Below are 21,066 nucleotides of genomic sequence, written 5' to 3' on the forward strand. Positions count from 1 at the left end.
AATCAGAGTTATGGGGATTGTGTCTCCCAGTGTAGACTTTGATTGTAAACAACTATTTTGAGTTTCAAATAAAAAGCTTTAATAGTAACAGAGATATTTGACTTTATCAAATTTTTTTAAAAAAAATTCTAAGTTAAAAAGGGGCATAATTCTGTCAAAATTCAAACCTGAGTTATGGGGATATTTCTCCTGGTATAGACTTTGATGGTAAATAAGTATTTTAAGTTTCAAGTCAATAGATTTGATAGTAACAGAGATATTTGACTTTATCAAAAACTTTAACCAAAATTTCTAAGTGAAAAAGGGGCATAAGTCTATCAAAATTCAAAAAAGAGTTATGGGGATTGTTTCTCCTGGTGTAGACTTTGATAGTAAATAAATATTTTAAGTTTCAAGTCAATAGCTTTGATAGTAACAGAGATATTTGACTTTATCAAAAACTTTTACCAACGGCGACACCGACGCCGACACCGGGTTGAGTGCAATAGCTCTACTTTTTCTTCGAAAAGTCTGGCTAAAAATGCAAGTTATTTTCTGCCTTTATTAGAGGGTATAATCAACTTTTTATGTGGGAAAGACTTAATAATCAATACAATGTTTTCATCATTAAGTGTTTGTGAAAAGTGAAACCCACCTGTCTTTTTAGATGTTTCTTTAAAAGATGTAGGAACACTTTGTATGATAAAACATTCTCCGACAGAGCCATACAACAATCTGTGTGTAACGTGACTTTGCTGAAAAAAACAAAAGTAATTCAAACATTTCAAATGATGTTCAATACAATAAAACTTTAAATCAAAATATAACAACTGGCAAAGTTTACACCGGGGTAAATGATGTTGTTAATAATAACATGTTTCTTGTAATAAAAACTTCTGAATCTCAAAACAATATCCTTTTAAATCTTCTATACATTATTGAATAATTACAGAATAAAACTTGTGCTGGTTACTTGCTGCTGAATTTGTCATTACAGTGCATGAACTTGACAACTCAGGTATAAAAGTTCCACTTCTTAATACTTTTTAAACATTAATATAAATGGGGGGCAAATTTTCATGGATTTCTTTGTAGTCTTAATCCACTAAAGTCAAACCCTACAGAACAAAGAAAATTCCTTTAAATTTTGGAATCCACCAACTTAAGACTCAATAAAGCGTTTATTTCCATAAAAACCATGAAATTTTATGCCAGCAAAATGAAATGATTTTTATTAGATTAGATACATATACTGTCGGTATGTAAAACAAGTCTAATCAACATAATTACATAACAAAGAGAAATACAAACCTAAATATTCTGGAGACGTTGAGGACAATTTCCCAGTCAGATGCATAGCTATCTGATACTAATGTTAAGCTATCCAGCAATCTACAATTGAGAATTTTGTCACGACTAGAGCCTGTGTCAGCAAGATTTCGTAAAGCTGCTGTAAGCTGTACCAATATATTGCCTAGCTGTTCCGGAGTATGACTGTTCCCTCCAACCTGAAAAAAAATTTTTTTAATGTTTAAGATGAATTGAAAGTATGCAACAATTACGAACATCCAAATGCAAAATCTTTCAATTTGTCAAGAAGTCAAACAACTTGATAATGTTTATGGTTATAATACATATCACAGACATTTTTCTGTCAAGAAATGATTAGGTTGCCAAATAGTTAAGTAACAAAGTTAAAGTAAACTTGAAGGAAAATGTGTCAGCCTACCAAGAGATTAAACCAGGCATAATCAGACTATTAGTTTAACTGGGCAAATTTATAGTCCCATGAAAATAATATTTCAATGAATAATCATGCAGTTCTGAAAATAAAATTGTATACATGACATTCAACTTTGTTTTATAACTTATTAAATCTTGTTGGTAAAAATGAACAAATATTGTGAAACTCCTCTAAACCAGATTCCCTACATAGTGGAAACCCCTCTAAACTGAACAATTTTCTTGCAGCAGAACAAATTTCATTTCCTGAAAATAAACCCAACTTAAACCGGTAACCCTCAAAACTGAACTAGTCTTTTGGTCCTATGGCTGGTTAGTTTTAGATATTCCACCATATAATCTTCTACAACAATCTAATTGGAAAAGTTAAACTATTTACCAATTTTAAAATACTGTCTAGAAGAGTGGAGAGTTTTTCTATACAATGTTTCTGTACAAGCTGTTTGGCTATGGTAGCATTGCCAGTGAGAAACTTCAATGAGCCGACACAATAAATCAATGCCTCATGGGTCCCTAAAATATCTACTCCATTCATGGTCTCTAGGAGTAAATCTGAAAAACACAAAACATTCCCTAAATTGGTCTTTTCATCAATGAAATGTAATGGATATGATTTCTCTACTCCTTTACATGAATATCAACCTCTTTAATCCTCAATAAAAATATTCTTTGAAAGTATTTTAATAAACCCATTTTGTTATATTTGAGACGCGCCATGAGAAAACCAACATAATGGGTTTGCGACCAGCATGGATCTAGACCAGCCTGCGCATCCGCGAAGTCTGGTCAGGATCCATGCTGTTCACTAACAGTTTCTCCAATTCCAGTAGGATTTAAAAGCCAACAGCATGGATCCTGACCAGACTGCATGGATGCGCAGGCTGGTCTGGATCCATGCTGGTGGCAAACCCACTATGTTGGTTTTCTCATGGTGCGGCTCATTTATGTTGTGAAGAGTTTTACTTTGTGAGTTTTGACCACAGAGTTTACATGAGCAAAATGTCTTTTTGATATTTAAGCAAGATACGGTACTTTACCAAAATCTAGCACACCATACTGTTATGAGAATTTTATGAAGAAAATACAAAAGCATGAATTTGTTTTTGCTTGTTACCTCAAGATATAAGCACATACCTAATATATTGCCATCTAAAAATGCAGGGTCATTCTTCTCATTTCTGCTGACTTTGAACACAAGTTTACACACATTTAACAAGTTGTTACCTCCAACACGGAACTGAAAAATTCAATGTTTAGATATACACTACTTCAGTAACTACCACTACAACAAAATGCATAAAGATCTAATAGAATTTGGATGTGTCTGAAATAACATGGCAGAGGAACAACTACACAGGCCTGGAATATATGCAGTTTTTCATAATCATTTTGAGAAAATATGTAACCTAACAACTCAGTTTTGACTGAACATAACTACAGGTACTATGAATATTATAAGAAATGTCAGGTTAATACCACTTAACAGTGGTGAAATTTTTTGAGGCCTGAAAAAAAAATTTGCCCAAGTGCGAGTTAAAAAGTATATACAGTACAAAGTACTTTGGAAATAGTGTGTCAATTTATTTTTGAATTAATAAATCTTGTTTAAACAAGTAATCAATTTAAACTATCTGTATAATTAAAATTTTCATTTATAACTTATTTTTTTAATAAATCAATAAATTAAATGGCTTAAATGCATGTAGATAAAGAACATAAAACAGTTGTGCTCTCTCCCTCAAAATGGACAACAATTTCCCTTTTCCTCAGTAATTACCATTTTTTCTTTTCCTTTTAGTTTCTCTTAAAGTTTGTAAATCAGAATGTAAACAAAAATCAACCAGAAATATCTGAACTTCTTGAGTTAAATAAACATAAAATACAAGAAAGTAAATTTTGAAATCAAACAAGTACCATATCCTCTGCGACCAACTGAAATTATTTGTCATTCATCAAATAAAACACAAGTAGAAACACTCTTTATATTTATAAAGTTTTACATCAGTGAACATGATTAATCAAACTCCTATCTATCTTTGTTTTGCAGCCAATGTAAACACTTGGATTCGGATTAATATCAAACTGTCTTAAGGTAATACTGTGGATTCGTTTAAATTTAGAGGGCACAAAATTTTGAGGTTTGGGTCAAAACAGTTATTTTTCATTGGGATTTTATTTCACTGACTGACTCAACCATAAAATCCTTGAAAATTTGTCCCCTACATAAAGTAACAATTTCACAGTATTCTTTCCTTCTAGTAGCAATACAAATTTATCAGGTACTCCTTAATTTCAAAATATACAAAAATAATTATGCATTTAAATATTACAAACAAAAGTGATGCATGCAAATAGAATCCTTCATAAAAATACCACTTGTAAATGAATATGATATCTTAAATCCAGTTTATCAGTTCAAAAGTACAGATTCTCAATATTCCAAATCAATATGTCATCAAGTGTAGTTTCTTCAAATTTAAAGTTTTTATTTTAAGTAAACAAGTGTAGCTTCTCCAGATTCCAAATTTATAACTTGACAAGTGTAGTTTCTCTGAATTCTGTCCATCTTTTTTTTTTTAATGACTACATATGAGATGAAACTTTTCAATGCCCCTTAATTGTCAGTATGACGAAAACAGAGATAACAGCTATTCCTAATTTTTAACTGGGGAGTCTTTTAAGGATGACATGGTGTAATAGCCATATTTCATATCTTGTAACTGGATGGTAATATTTAAATGAAATTTGGTCACTTTAAAGGCATTCAAAATAAAAAACGTTTCACCGAGAGATTTTTTGAGTTTTATCATTTTTTGAGGAGATAATCGCTATTGAAGTTAACATTGATGCATATGGGAAATATATAATTTCTTTGATTATGAGAATCTGAGCTTTTGAGTTTCGAGAAAATTTTGCGGTAGAAAGCTGCATTATATGATTCTGATACAAATATCAAAAAGAAATCTAAAATTCCCCGAAGGGAAAAGGAGAAATTTATTATTTTCTAATTTTCAGGGGAGATAACTCATGAAAAACCAAAATTAACAGGGGAGGTAATCTGAAGGAAATTTTGAAGAACTTCTGTCACTATAAAACTTGTCAATATGCACCTATTTTCTATCGTTTGGCATTTTCAAACCTTACATTATCAAGTTGTATGTAAGCTTTTGGTGAAATTGAGGCCTATTATGGGTAGTCATCCTTAAAAACAAAGATTTGTACTGGTTCTATATGGGGATAGTGCATAAATTCAAGTTAATTAATTTGTCATAGAGCTCACTTTACCACAACACTTACAATTTTTGTAGTCATTTCATATACCGTATACTAAAAATCTGCAAACACTTTTATTTAGATTCAAACCTCTTCTTGTAAATTTCTCTCATTATGCTTGGGTGAAATAGTTCTTATGTGCGTTCTCAATAGAAGAATAACAATAAAAATATTATACTTACTGCCAAGATAAGGCGTGCTAACTGTAGTAACAACTGAGGTTCTTCTAAATCTAACATCTTAAAAATAGATTTGAGAATTTTTGATCGTTGTTTATAATTTTTTGACAGTAAATTATGTTTCTGAAGAAGTTGGTACAGTTCTTCTGACAGGGAAATTATCTTCTGTACATCTTTTTCTGAAAAAGAAAACACCATTTTTAAGTCTTGTGTCAAGTTTTGAGGAAATTAATTCTAATTGTTTTCAGATAAAAAGGGATATTCTGTATATTTAACCCTTACCCTGCTAAATTTCTATAATGGATGTGCAGGCTGATCATGATCTACACTGGTCGCAAAGACAAGATCAATTGTGTTCAGCATGATAAGAGTTAAGGTGACAGAGTTTAACTATATTGATCAAGATTCCTCCTGAAGAGTGACAGTAATTTTTAGTTAAAAGCCTGTACAAGAAACAGGAGATCCTTCAGTTCCATAAGCCACCCTGGTTCTTTAGTATGCCACGAGTAAAGCACCTATGCACTTGGCTCTTACTTGAATGTGAATACTGGAGGAATGGTGATCAAAGGCTTCGTATTAAGACAGTGTTATTACTGGACCACTGAGTGTGTATATCAAAGGCTTCGTATTAAGACAGTGTTATTACTGGACCACTGAGTGTGTATATCAAAGGCTTCGTATTAAGACAGTGATTATTACTGGACCACTGAGTGTGCATATCAAAGGCTTCGTATTAAGACAGTGTTATTACTGGACCACTGAGTGTGCATATCAAAGGCTTCGTATTAAGACAGTGTTATTACTGGACCACTGACTGTGCATATCAAAGGCTTCGTATTAAGACAGTGTTATTACTGGACCACTGACTGTGCATATCAAAGGCTTCGTATTAAGACAGTGTTATTACTGGACCACTGACTGTGCATATCAAAGGCTTCGTATTAAGACAGTGTTATTACTGGACCACTGACTGTGCATATCAAAGGCTTCGTATTAAGACAGTGTTATTACTGGACCACTGACTGTGCATATCAAAGGCTTCGTATTAAGACAGTGTTATTACTGGACCACTGACTGTGCATATCAAAGGCTTCGTATTAAGACAGTGATATTACTGGACCACTGAGTGTGTATATCAAAGGCTTCGTATTAAGACAGTGATATTACTGGACCACTGAGTGTGTACAGAACTTTACTCAACCCACCCTAAAGCATCATCACACAGCAATGAGAAATTTGACTACCACCATAATTTTGTATATTTTAGTATGGTCAAATTTTGTGTTAACTTGATTGATATTACATACATTTTAGACACTGATGGCAAAATATCACATTTTTTCAAGTATTTCAGTTGTAATATGCATGTACAGGACTGGTGTGTTCTTGAAGAGTACCTGTAGGATGTTACACTAATGACTTTAATAGTAAGATTAAAGGGTGGTGTTAGAATTATTCTGTTCAAAATACTGTGCAAATATTACAGTGCATAGTATCCTAAACAGTATCAACTATACAATACATGCAGGGAGGAGTTTAACAGCTATTACAATGAAGAAATAACACCACCACTGACAAGTCGTAAGTCTGCAAGAGGAATTTTAGAGTGTTCCGTTTAGGGCTAGCAACTTTAACATATAAAAAACTTGTACCATGGATACCCTTGTGGATCAACTAATATAATCTTCATAACACCTAGGCAGGCAAAAATGGCAGTAAAGGACAGTCCCAGATAGCTTTATGTCCCACTTAAATGCAAAGACGATTAAGTTGAGTAAATTTTGTAATGATGTTAACTGAAGAAATATAGCCATTGTGAATATAAAATATGTGTAACTGTTTGATTCACATGTACTGTAACACGATATCTCCTTTTCCTAATATCAATATTTTGCTCAAATAATTTCAAGCTCTAATATTCAAGTGTACCAAGTCTACATACTTTGACTATATTCTGCCATCAAATCGAGGAGAGGTGCTATATGATTTGTATAAAATTCCACTTCTTCTTGGCTGTCATCATCTCTTTTACCTGCACTACCTAGAAATATATAACAACATCTGAATTACTTTGAATGACATATAACAAACTGATGGTTTAACTCCTTTTCACAGAACTATTTACCCTGCTAAATTACTAAAATGGACAGTTCAGTCATTCAGTCTGGGCAGTACCACTTATTATTTGAAGAGGTGTTCACTGAAAATTTACTGACTGAATAGCAAACAGTGCAGACCATGATCAGTCTGCACATCTGTGCAGACCATGATCAGCCTGCACTGGTTGCAAAGGCAAAATCAATTGCTGGCAGCAGGCTAAAGGTTAATATGACTGTCAGTTTACTGAACCAGTACTACTGGATTTCTATACCAGTACTAACCTAGACATTTTGTTTCAAAGAACAAAATCCTTTCCAAGAATTCCAACCTTTAAAACTCATGACTGGAAGTACAGTTGAACCTGACTTAGCTGCCACCTGTATTAAGCAGCCACTTGCCTTAGGCAACCAGTCAGCTTACTTCACAAAGTGACATTTTCTTCTAAAATAAACCTGTCTTAAGCAGCCACCTGTATTAGGCAAACAGGCTGTGTTGCTCTCTTGACGGTAGCTTAATACAGGTTTGAATATAGTGTGATCTACCTACTGAGCTGACCAGGAGGGCTCCAAAACACTCTAGCAAGGTAGAACAATAAAAATAAGGCATTAAAACAACATTTTATACCTCCTCTACTGCCAGCACTTGATGTTCTCTTCGATCCGCCACTCCCGACCCTCGGTTCTGGATCTTGACTGGTCCTTTTAGAGCCACCACTACCTAGTCTTTCTTCAACATCTGCTCGTACACTAGACACACTGTTTAAAACACAGATTTATCATTTCTTCTAATTTAACATGTAATTTCCAGTTATACAAAGCAAAAAGTCAAATTTGAAAAGGGAATCAACTACAAAACAAGAGGGTCATGATGACCTTGGATCGCTCACCTGACTAATATAAGCTACATGTTTCAAATGTCAAACTGATGATTTTTAGAATTTTTTTGGAAGATTTTCCGATGTACAATCAAGTAACCCCTGGAGCGGGGCCAATTAAACTTGGTAGAGGTCCACTAGGCAATGCTTCACACCAAATATCTAAGCTCTAGGCTTCTAGTTTTTGAGAAGAAGATTTTCAAAGTTTTTCCTTTCGGTTGCCATGGCAACCAGAGTTCTGCATGGAATTCAATTCTTTGAACAATTTTTGTAGAGCTTCACCAAAGGAATATTCCTGTGAAGTTTGGATGAAATTGGCCTTGCGTTTTATGAGGAGATGTCGTTTAAAGCAAAAGTTTACGGATGGACGCCAGACGACGGATGGTGAACGATCAGAATAGCTCACCCTGAGCCTTTGGCTCTGGTGAGCTAAAAAGTGCTTGAAAAAACAGATGAAACTTCCATATTTGTCACTGATTTTTGTCACTTATTTTCAAGATGCCGCACAATATACTAATACTATAAACACGGTTTGTGACTGGAGACGAGATATTTAAATTGCCAAATAAACCTACACCAGGTCAGAACACAGCTCCAGTCTCAGATATATATTTTGGAGACAGTGTTAATTCAATATTTTGTAATCATCAAACCAGTTAATGATGTTACCTTTTTTAAAATGTACTTCAGTATCTGCTGAATTTACCACAACAACAAAACAAGAGGGTCATGATGACCCTGGATCGCTCACCTGAGTAATATGAGCTACATGTTTTAAAGATCAAACTGATGATAAAATATTAAGAAAGTCAGTAGGTCACATTCATGGTCAATGAAATTCAGTTTTACGATTGGTGTGCAAAACTGTGTATGTCCAGGCCTCGACCTTAACTTTTTTCAGCAGTTGCCAGCAGGTCCACCAACTGCTAAAATCTAGTAGACCTGCTCAGACTTTAGTGGACCTCCAATTCTGTCACATAAATTGTGATGTTGTAGACATCATAACTTCATATGACTCAAAGAAACAGGACTTATTTCTAAAATAATTTAAAATGGAAGACAGTAGCAATCTGTTATCCCGAAAAATAATTATTTTGAAAAGTGTCCCAAAATATGGACACAGTAATCATCATCCTCCCGACCCGTGTTGAAAGTGAAAAAAAAAACATCAACAATTATCGATAATCATTCTGATGATAAACTAAGTAACTGGCCTTGTTTTCATCATCAATTAACACCCCCTCAAACAGCTAAAAGAAGTGTGTCGGTTATTGTGGCATCTGAAGTGGAGATCAAAGCGGTATAGTTTCCCCAAGATTGTCATGGCATTACGTCATGTTTTCGCGCCATGTGACACATCACTGTCTGATCGTACTTTCTCGATTCCTTTAATTGTTGAGAAGAAATCAGTAAAAAAAGTTTTTTCTTTAATTTTTTTAAAAGCGAATGTGCAATATCCCGAATAAACTGACATGTAAGTGGATGTCCTACCTCTGTGACCTATTTGCCCTCAAGAAATTTACATTATTGTTTGAGAAGAATATCTAACAAAGGGTTGTGTCAAAAATACATGTAAAAGAATCATTTAAAACTTACTAAAAACCGCAACGACATCATACTGCTTTATTTCAAAACCACATTTCTATTTACGTTCATGAGGTCACGTAACCTGTTCTGCCGCGCTAACAGAAATCTGTTTGCCAAAAATCGTTTTACTCCATGTATTTAAATTGCTGCCGCTTTTTCATTATTTAAGATTTTTTAATTGTGTTTTTTTTGTACTTTCTGGTCAAAAGTCTGAATTTTATTACTATAGTATGTACCGTTTATTTACTTTAAGAAAGAAATAAATAATCAAGATTGCGCTGTCGGAAATTTTACAAAACATTATATGAAAATTTGATCGTTTTTAAAGAATTTTGCCGACATTCCTGTCGATATCTTATTGAAATTGTTATAGAATTCAAACTGTATTAGTTCTCAAGCGGTGTTAAAAATTTGAAGCGATTATATTAAAAAATGAATGCACTACGCGCGTTTTTTGTGTCAAAAGTAACCGCGATGTAAATTAGATATTACGATAGGGCACACGTGCTAGTGGAATGGAAAATTACCAGCATGAAGTTTTGATATTTTTAGAATTCGTGGGTAAATTCCAGTCAATCCAGGTAATTTTGCCTGATGTAATTTCTCAATTTGGTAAAGTTACCATGTAAAAACCACTCGCCCGATCGGTGGAGTAGTCCATTCGTGTTATCCTGACTTTAACTCGCCAATGCTTATAACTGTAGAATGCCGTACTTAAGGCAAAATCAACTTTCGTTTTGTGAATTCGCCGATATGGGTACGATTGTTCCCCCTATTTTTCACTTTTAAGGGTTTTATTTTATTTGCAGACCGTGACCGAAAATTGGTTGACCGTCGGTCTACCCAACTTTTGATAGTTAGTGGACCTGCCGATATTTTGGTTGCATCGGTCCAACGGTCCACCGCTAAGGTCGAGGCCTGATGTCATCAAAATTTCAAGGCTGTATCTTAAAAAACAAGAAAGTACGTCAAGGTCAGAGTCAAGTGACATCATATTACTTTGGGTCATCAGGTAATTATTATTAAACAGTCTTGGAAATAGGATCAAATGATTTTTTAAAGTATTTCTTCCTATATAATTCACATAGTAACTAAGTGACCCCAGGGCGAGGCGTCTTTTAACCCCAGGGGCATAATTTGAACAATTTTGGTAGAGGACTACTAGACAATGCATCATACTAAATATCAAAAGCATACGTCATATGGTTTCAGACAAGAAAATTTTTAAAGTTTTTTCCTATTATATAAGTCTATACAAAACATTGGACCCCCAGGGCAGGGCCTCTTTTCACGCCAGGGGTACAATTTGATCAATTTTGGTTGAGGACCATAAGACAATGCTACAAACCAAATATCAAAGGTCTAAGTGTTGTGGTTTCAGACAAGAAGATTTTTAAACTTTTTTTCATATACAAGTCTATGTAAAATTTGGGACCCCCGGGGCGGGGTCATATTTGGACCTAGAGGGATAATTTGAACAATCTACATACCAAATATCAAAGCCCTAGGCCATGTAGTTTTGTACAAGAAGATTTTCAAAGTTTTCCCTATATAAGTCTATATAAACCATGTGGCCCCCGGGGCAGGGCCATATTTGACCCTAGGGGGATAATTTGAATAATTTTGGTAGAGGACCACTAGATGATGCTACATACCAAATATCAAAGCCCTAGGCCATGTGGTTTTGTACAAGAAGATTTTCAAAGTTTTCCGTATATAGGTCTATATAAACCATGTGACCCCCGGGGCCCCGCCATATTTGATCCTAGGGGGATAATTTGAATAATTTTAGTAGAGGACCACTAGATGATGCTACACACCAGATATCAAAGCCCTAGACCCTGTGGTTTTGGACAAGAAGATTTTTAAAGTTTTTCCTTTCAGTTGCCATGGCAACCAGAGTTCTGCATGGAATTCAATTCTTTGAATAATTTTGAAAGGGGGCCACCAAAGGATCACTGCTGTGAAGTTTGGTGTAATTCTGCCCAGTGGTTTTCAAGAAGAAGATTTTTTAGAAAATGTTGACGGACACACGACGCACACCACACTACGGACGACAGACATTGAGCGGTCACAATAGCTCATCATGAGCCTTTGGCTCAGGTGAGCTAAAAATCAGTCAATTAACAATCTGATGTGGCATTATTTACTCCATATAGTGTATCCTGGATGAGCACATGTCAGAAATTCTTAAAACTTGTAGGAGGCAAGATTAACATAAAATGTCTTTCTCTTTAAACAAATTTTCTTAAGTCTTGTTTATAGAGCTTTACCCTGGTACTGGAGTGTTAGCTGCCACACTGGGGGCTCTGTGGGGAGGGGCTTCCTTGCCATCTCCTTCCCCTCTCTCTTCCATTGCAGGACTTCTATCCTTAGATCCACTGTTAACACGCTCTGGAGTTTGGGGACTAATTTCTTTAGATGGTGAATCTATATTTCACACAACAAGTATATCATGGGTAAAAAGAAACGTTAACATGTCAAACATTTTCTCTCTTTATATAGTGGCCTGGCATTTTTAAGTAGATTTAATAGGCTTCACATTATCCTAAGAACATAATGAAACTATCACTCTCACTGAAACTAACTATTAAACTAATATGCTGTCAATACTGTTTCATCACAGGAAATAAGGGCTCTTCACTCTACAATGCTTGAATGGACTTAAAGAAATTGTGCATATTTATACTGCACTATATGTGGATCTATCCTTGGAATTCCTAAGTTTGCATTTCAATTTTCTAACTGCATGACAGTTAAATTATACCAAATACAGACCCATTATTCAGTCAAAATTAAAACGCCTAAAAATCTACAACTGAAAGCCAGAAATATCCTTTTTCAGTACAGTTATATAGGGAAATTCTGGCAATCAAATGCCTGAATTTGGGACCAGTCTTAAAAACTCCCAGACTTGCATATCTCCCATTCTAAACTTCAGTTCAGTATAATTAAAATAGAAACACTGACTATTAACATTAATTCTGTCAAAATATATTTAGCAGCACAAAGACAGGCAGTAATAGCTTACCATCTGACAATGCTCCATTCCTTGACTTCTGTGATTCTGGTGGAACAGAGTTATCTACACTGTTGGTAGGCTGTGTTCGTGTACGTGCTGCCTTCCTGTTAGGTTTACTGGCATCACTTGGAGGTCGTGGAGGCAACAATAAACCCTCCATCTCGGCCTCTGTCGGCAACTTGGCAACCTGAAATATGTAGGTTATTTTTATCTTGTCTCCACTATTACTGAATTTAGTTCAGTCATTCTTCATTCTTAATATAAAGTAAAGAATAAAAGAAGTGCTCTTCATTATATTTGAGATTTCCTTTTATCTGAACTCAATTCAATTTTTACTCTGTCTATATGCATAACAGTCACTGCTGCATCATAAAGGTAACTTTCTCAAGGATTCTTTAAAAAACTTTTTTACAAAATATTTCTCAGTCAAATCAAAATGAAAAACAATCACATAATCATTGCCAGTTATATCAATGTCAACTTGTTACTGATGGGCTAATATCCTGGCCCTGTGTTCACAAAACATTTTCAGCGTTTGATAATGAAACTTTATTTGTTATTTATATCTAAATAGCATGTTTAAAACTAAATTTTTAGTTAATAACTATTTTTAAATGCCTATTCAGTATTGATGGTCAGTCTCAGTCGGAATTTAATCTTGAAGTTTTAGTAAAATTTATATTAAAATTTCAAACTCAAACTCAGCTGTGAACACAGGACAAGTAAAACAATATATAACAATAAACTCAGCTGTGAACACAGGACCAGTAAAACAATATATAACAATAACATACTAATAACTAAAGATCATGTTCTCAATTAACATGATTACTCTACACAGCATAAGAAGTACCGTAGATACCCGTGTATAATGCGCACCCGTGTATAATGCGCACCCCCGATCTTAGTCCAAAATCCTGGGGAAAAAAAAAAATTTTGGTCAATTTTGACGTGGATGGAAAACAAAAGTAGAGTTTACATCGACACCGGTAATAAATTTTATCTCCACGGCGGAGAGCAGCATCGGTCTCACGGTACTATCGATTTTTGTTTTCTCGAAAATAAAACCAGTAAATTATTGTTATATTTGTTCTTTTACCTTTTTTAATTCACTATTTTGAATAAATAAATAGCAGCTGATTCAATATTTCGGAATGGTATCTTTCAAAATGACATGAGCTTCTCAATTTAAACTGATAACAAGAGGTGTGATAGTCTTTTTGTCACGATCATAAAGCCAGTAATTACCGGCAATCAACGTGTCACCTCGTGTCAATTATGTTGTTCACAGTTTGATCTCGGTTAAAGATAATTCACGATCTTTATTTAGTAACATAATTTTTGTGATTTATAAACATTTCTTACGTCAAAATACTTTTAAATTTATATGAAATTAATTTTGTTTGAAAGAAAAATAAACAATTCGATCTTTTACGGAACATAACGGCAATCTTACATTTTAGCGGAGACAGTAAGCGCGGGGAGTAGTTTCCCTTTACCAAAATGGCGAACATCGGTAACAAACTTGTTTTGAAGTTGGAAAATTGTCTATACCTGTGTATTATGCGCACCCACGATTCGGGGGTGGTCCCGGGGGTCAAAAAACTGCGCATTATATATGGGTATCTACGGTAAATAAATGTATATTGTATAGATTTCACAATTTACGAAGTAAAACTGTTGACCATGTTCAAAATAATTACATTAATGTAACCAAATGAGATTTTCATCAATTCAAATGTTAGTTTTAATACATGTAATATGAAAAAGAACTTTTATATGGATCTGAACTGATACTGAACCCAATTCCTAAAACCATACAGAGCCAGACTGCTTCTCCCTTTGATATAGCTTTAGTCCTTCTATCCAATAGATTAAAAAATATTCTCAGACCAGTACAGGTACAGGGTTATGAGCCACACAGATCATATACTGAAGAGGGAGACCCCACTGAGGCTCTCCACTGATCCAGAAATGTTTCTTCAGACATGGGCAAACGTTGTCAACTGGGTAGAACAACCTAACTTCCCCACACTAGCTGACTGGCTTAATCACATGACAACCTGAGCAGGTCTCAAACCTACAGAGGTGAGGTGCAAGTGATTTAAAGTCAGCATCCTTTACCACCCAGCCACAGAGGCCAACAGGTTAGTATTAATACTGGAAACTTGCTAGGCCTGGTTAATACAGATTACATGAAAATGGTAGTTTGTAAGCTCTATAATGCCAAATAGTGAGAGAAGGTAAGGCTGAAAGTTCTACCATACCATAGAGTATGAAGGAGAAGTGGCTAAGAAGAGGATGATATAGTAAGACAACATCTATATGATACAGTAGAAAGGTGCTTACATCCTCTTGAACAGTTGATATGGACGGTTTCTGAAAGTTAAAATTACTTTCATAATAGTGTGTCATAGGGGGATGTGTTTTTTTACTTACAATTCTATACATGTACACTTGTATACAGACTTGCATTAAGTTTAAATAAAATATTAAACAACAGTTTCCTGTAGCAATTACTTCTGTGGAATAGATAACAAATTATTTCTGCTTACGTGTTTTTTTCAGTATGAGACAGCCAGTAACAAAAACGTCAAAGTAAAGATGGATATTCATGAAATTTGTTTGACTGTTAACATACTAACAAGATAGCCACATTCCAACCCCATCCCCACCACACCCCACTTCCAGTTTTGTGTTTGTGGCAAATGGTTAACAAGATGGAGAAACTAGGACTGCAGGATATTTGTCATGTGTAAGTAAAAACAAGAGCTGTCTGTTGATAGCGCGCTCGACTATTCGAAGCATTGATAGAAGTATAGGGTCAAAATATTACCCGAGATTTTCAGACAAAAGAAAAGGAACAGATAAGACAAACAATGTACCTGCATTTGTGGATTTGGATAAGTTTTGCACTATAAAGCAATGTGTGACCATGTTGGTAAGCAAGTGTTCAAAGTGTCAAGGCCATATATCAAACAGTTGATAAAATATTGAATGGTATGCGAAACCTATTTCTATGTCCAAAAAAGAGCCATAACTGAGCTCAAGTCCTTGTCCTAGGTAAGTAGACTATAAAGGTAAACAAGTGGTCAAAGTTTCAAAGCTATATGACAAAAAGGTTAAGCATAATATAGACTGGTACAAAAAACTTCACTGATTTCATAGTCAAAAAGGGCCATAATTCAGTCAAAATAGTTGACAGAGTTATGTACTCTTGCCTACAGATAGAGACTGTTATAATAAACAAGTGATAAAAGTTTCAAAGCCATATGTCAAACACTTTACACGAAGTGTGAACTGGTACAAAAAACTTAACCAAGATTTCTAAGTTAAAAGGGGCCATAATTCAGCCAAAATCCTTGATAGTTATATACTCTTGCCTACAACTGGACATGGTGATGGTAAACAAGTGTTGAAAGTTTCAAAGCTTTATCTCAAAAGACTTTGTCAAAATGTGGACTGGTACGAAAAACTTAACCAAGGTGTGACGCCGATGCCGTGGTGAGTAGGATATCTCTACTTATTCTTCGAATAGCTGAGCTAAAAAGGTTACAAGTGTAGCATAAAAGGTAAAGGAATTTATAAAACTTAGAAAGTGGGAGATGATTCCGAGAGATTATAAATACAAAATAAAGGTTGGTTAAATAAGATGAAAGAAAATTCTGTTGAGACTTACATGATCCAAAGGGCTTAATCTGGTTCCTGAAACTGGCCTGGAATCTGGATCAAAGTGTCGAGAATCTAGGCTGAAAAGGACATGCAACAAAGTGTTCTAAAATAAAATTCACACCACTTTTGTTCTAGTTTCAAATTTATTTAACAGAGCAGTAATATCTAAACATTTAAAATTCCCAACTCCACTTAAATAGCACCAATGAAGGCTAGATAGTTTAAACCATAGTAATAGAATTCCTTTAATATTACTGCTATTCATGTTCCAAGCTATAAAACTGCATATTTCTATTTGTCAATGAGCCATATCTTAGTAATAATAATAACAAGAGCTGTCAGTTGACAGCGTGCTCGACTATTCTCAGTGCTTGATAGTATAATATAAGCTATGAGTAAAACTTTAACATTACAAGAAGCATATTCTAAGTCGAAAAGGGGCCATAATTCAGTCAAAATGCTTGATAGAGTTGTCTGCTCCTGTTCACACACTGGGGTCATGATGGTAAACAAGTATGCAAAATATGAAAGCAATATCTCAATGGACTTTGAAAATATTTGGGGTGGTTCGCAAACTTTAACATTACGATAAGCATATTCTAAGTCGAAAAAGGGCCATAATTCAGTCAAAATGCTTGATAGAGTTGTCTGCTCCTGTTTACAGAATAGGGTCATGATGGTAAACAAGTATGCAAAATATGAAAGCAATATCTCAACAGACTTTGAAAATATTTGGGATGGTACGCAAACATTAACATTTGTGTGACGCTCACGCTAATGCGAGTAGGATAGCTACCCTTTTCTTCAAATAGTCGAGGTAAGAAACAATAAAAGATATTATATTTTCTCGAACCTGTATCATTTGGTTCTTGCAATTATGTTAAGACATTTAGATGTGCAATGTACATGTATGCCTGTAAATAGCAAGTAATTGTACCTGAAAGCACTGGGTGGACGGTTATCTGAGGTGTTCACAGGTCTTGATCCAAAGAGAGTTCTCCTTTCATCTCTTGGTGTAAAAGGTCTCTTGGTTTTTAACTCCTTCAAAGAAGACCTGGCTTCATTGATGATCTGTACAGCTATTGGTTTGTCCTCTGGGGGAGCATAAAATGGCCGGTTCTCTTTCGGCTTCCTTGGTGGTTGCGGCTCCATCTTTGCCTACCTGTCACCACATTCTTCCTGCAATAGAAACACAAATCAATGTAACAACATAAAGATGAACAAACAATGGACTGGGGCACTCATGTATATTGAGGGATGTGCACAGGAAGCACGAGTGTTCTTTTTTAAAATTTATATGCATATCAACATGTGCAATACATACAAAGTCTGCCGATAAATGAGCCGTGCCATGAGAAAACCAACATAGTGGGTATGCAACCAGCATGGATCCAGACCAGCCTGCGCATCCACGCAGTCTGGTCAGGCTCCATGCTGTTCGCTTTTAAAGCCTATTGGAATTGGAGAAACTGTTAGCGAACAGCATGGATCCTGACCAGACTGCGCGGATGCGCAGGCTGGTCTGGATCCATGCTGGTCGCATACCCACTAAGTTGGTTTTCCCATGGCACGGCTCAAATGTATTTCTTAAGGTACAGTGCAGTTTGTATTATACAGGCAGGGCATTCAGTAGGTTCTGAAACTCAAGAGTCAATGACTCTTCAGCCTAAATTTTCAGGTAAATAATTCATTTGATGAAAAGAAATTAGTTCATAGCAAAAGAGAACTTAAGTGCACAAACTACAACTGGATGGTTACAAAACTTGTCAACATCTACATTATTGGAAAACTTGTCATTATAGCAGTCCTCAATATGTGACAGTGGCCATTCAATGAAAAAGTGTACCTTTTTATAAATATTTCAAGTTCAACAAGCAGCGTGTGTTTGATAACATTTTTTTTTATTTGTTTTGTTGGGTTTAACATTGCACCGACACAATTATAGGTCATATGGCAACTTTCCAGCTTTGATGGTGGAGGAAGACCCCAGGAGCCCCTCCGTGCATTATTTCATCACGAGCGGGCACCTGGGTAGAACCACCGACCTTCCGACTGGATGGCTTCCTCACATGAAGAATTCAACGCCCAGTGTGAGGCTAGAATACTAGTCTTAATTTTACTGACTGACATTTACCATATATCTGCCTCTAAGTTTCAAGTAGTTAGGATCAAAACTGTGGTGGAAATCGACTCAATTTAGACTTCATGATTTATCATTTTACGTATACATCTTGAATGTATAAACATGTTACCAATGAAATGCGTGGAGTGTACAACAGGTCTAAAAATAAACTGATGATACACACAAAGCTTTACATGACTGAGGTAGAAATTTAATGGTGTAAGCGGAAAACAAGCTGACATACATGGAGTTTAAAAGTGTTTTGCCTACAAAAGGGATGTTTTCTCATTAGTTAGGACATATGTAATGATTTTATTTGGAAGGAGCTTTCCAGACATGCAATTCTAAGTGTGAAAAATTGGGTTTAATTATATGAAATTGAAGCCTCCCAAGTTTGTGACGTGATTAGCAGGTCAGAGAGATGGCCTGGTTCATTTGAACCAGGCTGGCAGACTTCAGGAAAGTTGGAAAAAATTGGAAAAAATGGCCGGATATTTGGTCCAGCAATGCCTAAAAATCTGCCGGACCGATAAAAAATTAGTCGGACCGAAGAAAATGTCTGTGTACCGCATATGTTCCTTTTCTCCATCATAATTCATATTCAAGCCAGGTGTGATCATTTTTAGTCCATTTCTCATTAAATGTTTGGTCAACCCTTTTATTTTAATACATTTGTTTCCTTTCACTACGATTGTTGGGCATTAATTTACATTTCTTTCCCGGTTCTGCCCCAGCATAATATGTAAGTGATGCCATTTTGATATGTTGTCCGAGATGTTGCAGTTCTCGGGGTACGATAAATGCCGGTCAGTCTGACCGAATCCGGATTAAGAAATCGTGGACCGGATCAAAATTTTCCGGTCATCCCCGTCGGACCGACGACTTTCCAGAAGTCTGGGCGGGGCCAATTGACCCATAACAAGACATGTATACATAGGCCTAATGAACCATAAAACATCAGACGCACGGTTTTTTGGTTTTAGAAGAGGACTAACAATCTTTGTGTGGATATTCGCATCATGGTATGGACATTTTATGGTTTACTGAACTTTTACTTAGGCAATGCAACTACATTTCAATGAGTTTGACACTTGCAACAACCTGCGAATCGCTTTGCAAACGGGTACGTTATTTTGTACACTTACGTCACCATAGATTTTATAAACTTCTTAAAATAAAATAAGGTAACTGTTGGAAAATCTTTATTTCGGCCATTTGTAAAATCTGACAGATAAAGGAGGAAGAAAACATACTGACTTCCGCAGATCTGAGATGCATTCACATATTCGTATCCCCCTGCATCCGTAACTAAACTATGGCAACATTTATCTCCCTTTATACTATTTCAGTTATCGCCCTGCTTTCGCCAGCATCAAATGGCTACTTTCATTCACATAATCATAATACAGTTGAGAAATTTCAAAATGGCGACGAACTGATGAAACGCAGCAAAATAATGTATAAAAGTCGAAAATTACCTTAACTTTGATGCAAAAATACTCCTGCTTTACTGACAGTTCTAAATCTGTTCCATATTCTCTTCGTTCTGGGCAAAATCTAGTCAAGGCAGCTTATATTGCTTGTCTGAGCACAAAGTGCATACTCAGAAGTAAGTGTACATGCCATAACAAGATTGCGAATGTGCTTCTAAGCGCATATTTTTACATGTTTTTCATCACAATTTGATATTTATGACAAATATGGTTCATTAGGCCCATGTGTACATGTCTTGTTATGGGTCAATTCGACCAGCCTAGTGCAAACAGGCCATCTCTAGTCTATGACCTGATTAACGTTGGTGACCGCGGACATAGACACATAGAAGGAAAACTTTACGCGTATTTTTGAATGTTAAGTGGGTTGTGCACAGAGGGCGGTATATCTCTATATATCAAAGAGCCCTTTATGCACAATTAGTTGGGCTACTAAAATGCAGGGTAGGTATCTGGTTACCAGACGGTTCCACTGCATTAAAACAAAAGTGATTCTACTTTGATTTTGGCAAGTTGGGTGTCTGGGACTAAAATAATTCCAGTACTAGCACCTGGAATCTCTCTCTACCATTAAAGCTGGAAATTCACGAACTGGGGGTGGTTTTAGCCGCCCAACATTGAATTCATCATGCTGCCATTGCTGATTGAACACTTGAGAATGACCTACACAAGTACAAACACTTTAAAAAAATAACTGCTTCACATAAAATACGATTTTCAAACTGAATAAACAAAATATTATGGATTCACCGAATCCCCTCGCGATGACATTGAAAATCGAGTTTTGTACCCCTATGTTCGAGCTGTTCTGGGTGCGAATAATTTCACACCAGAGAAACTAATAAGGGACTGCTCCAATAGCATTTATGGGATGCAGATATAATCAACCACTATAGCTGAAATGAGAACCTTATAAACAATTAAAAGAAAATAACTATGATCTTCGAATGTCTTTACCAAATATCAGACGCTTTCAATTTTTGTTTGTTGTCCTGTCAAACAAGAATGCTACCTAAATGATG

At 35.5% G+C, this 21,066-nt stretch overlaps 1 protein-coding gene across 4 annotated transcripts in view; it reads right to left on the bottom strand.

The window, feature by feature from the left end:
* The window catches only part of LOC123552385 (armadillo repeat-containing protein 2-like), a 465,377-nt gene extending 444,311 nt beyond the window's left edge, over positions 1 to 21,066 (bottom strand). For 2 of the 4 annotated variants that reach the window (XR_008370717.1, XM_045342012.2), the window contains exons 1-14: positions 21,002 to 21,066; positions 17,367 to 17,608; positions 16,437 to 16,506; positions 15,107 to 15,136; positions 12,767 to 12,944; positions 12,009 to 12,165; positions 7,899 to 8,029; positions 7,117 to 7,215; positions 5,178 to 5,353; positions 3,637 to 3,654; positions 2,857 to 2,959; positions 2,102 to 2,274; positions 1,291 to 1,487; positions 635 to 734 (exon numbers count right to left, since the gene is read on the bottom strand). Coding sequence is in view for 3 of the 4 variants with exons in the window: in XM_045342012.2 (XP_045197947.2) it covers positions 635 to 734; positions 1,291 to 1,487; positions 2,102 to 2,274; positions 2,857 to 2,959; positions 3,637 to 3,654; positions 5,178 to 5,353; positions 7,117 to 7,215; positions 7,899 to 8,029; positions 12,009 to 12,165; positions 12,767 to 12,944; positions 15,107 to 15,136; positions 16,437 to 16,506; positions 17,367 to 17,581 (1,647 nt within the window). In the remaining variant the exon portion in view is untranslated. The remainder of the gene's footprint in view (positions 1 to 634; positions 735 to 1,290; positions 1,488 to 2,101; positions 2,275 to 2,856; positions 2,960 to 3,636; positions 3,655 to 5,177; positions 5,354 to 7,116; positions 7,216 to 7,898; positions 8,030 to 12,008; positions 12,166 to 12,766; positions 12,945 to 15,106; positions 15,137 to 16,436; positions 16,507 to 17,366; positions 17,609 to 21,001) is intronic. The other 2 variants (XM_045342015.2, XM_045342014.2) reach the window with 2 other exon arrangements.

Source organism: Mercenaria mercenaria, chromosome 4 (genome assembly GCF_021730395.1).
Source record: "Mercenaria mercenaria strain notata chromosome 4, MADL_Memer_1, whole genome shotgun sequence".
Lineage (NCBI taxonomy): Eukaryota > Metazoa > Mollusca > Bivalvia > Venerida > Veneridae > Mercenaria > Mercenaria mercenaria.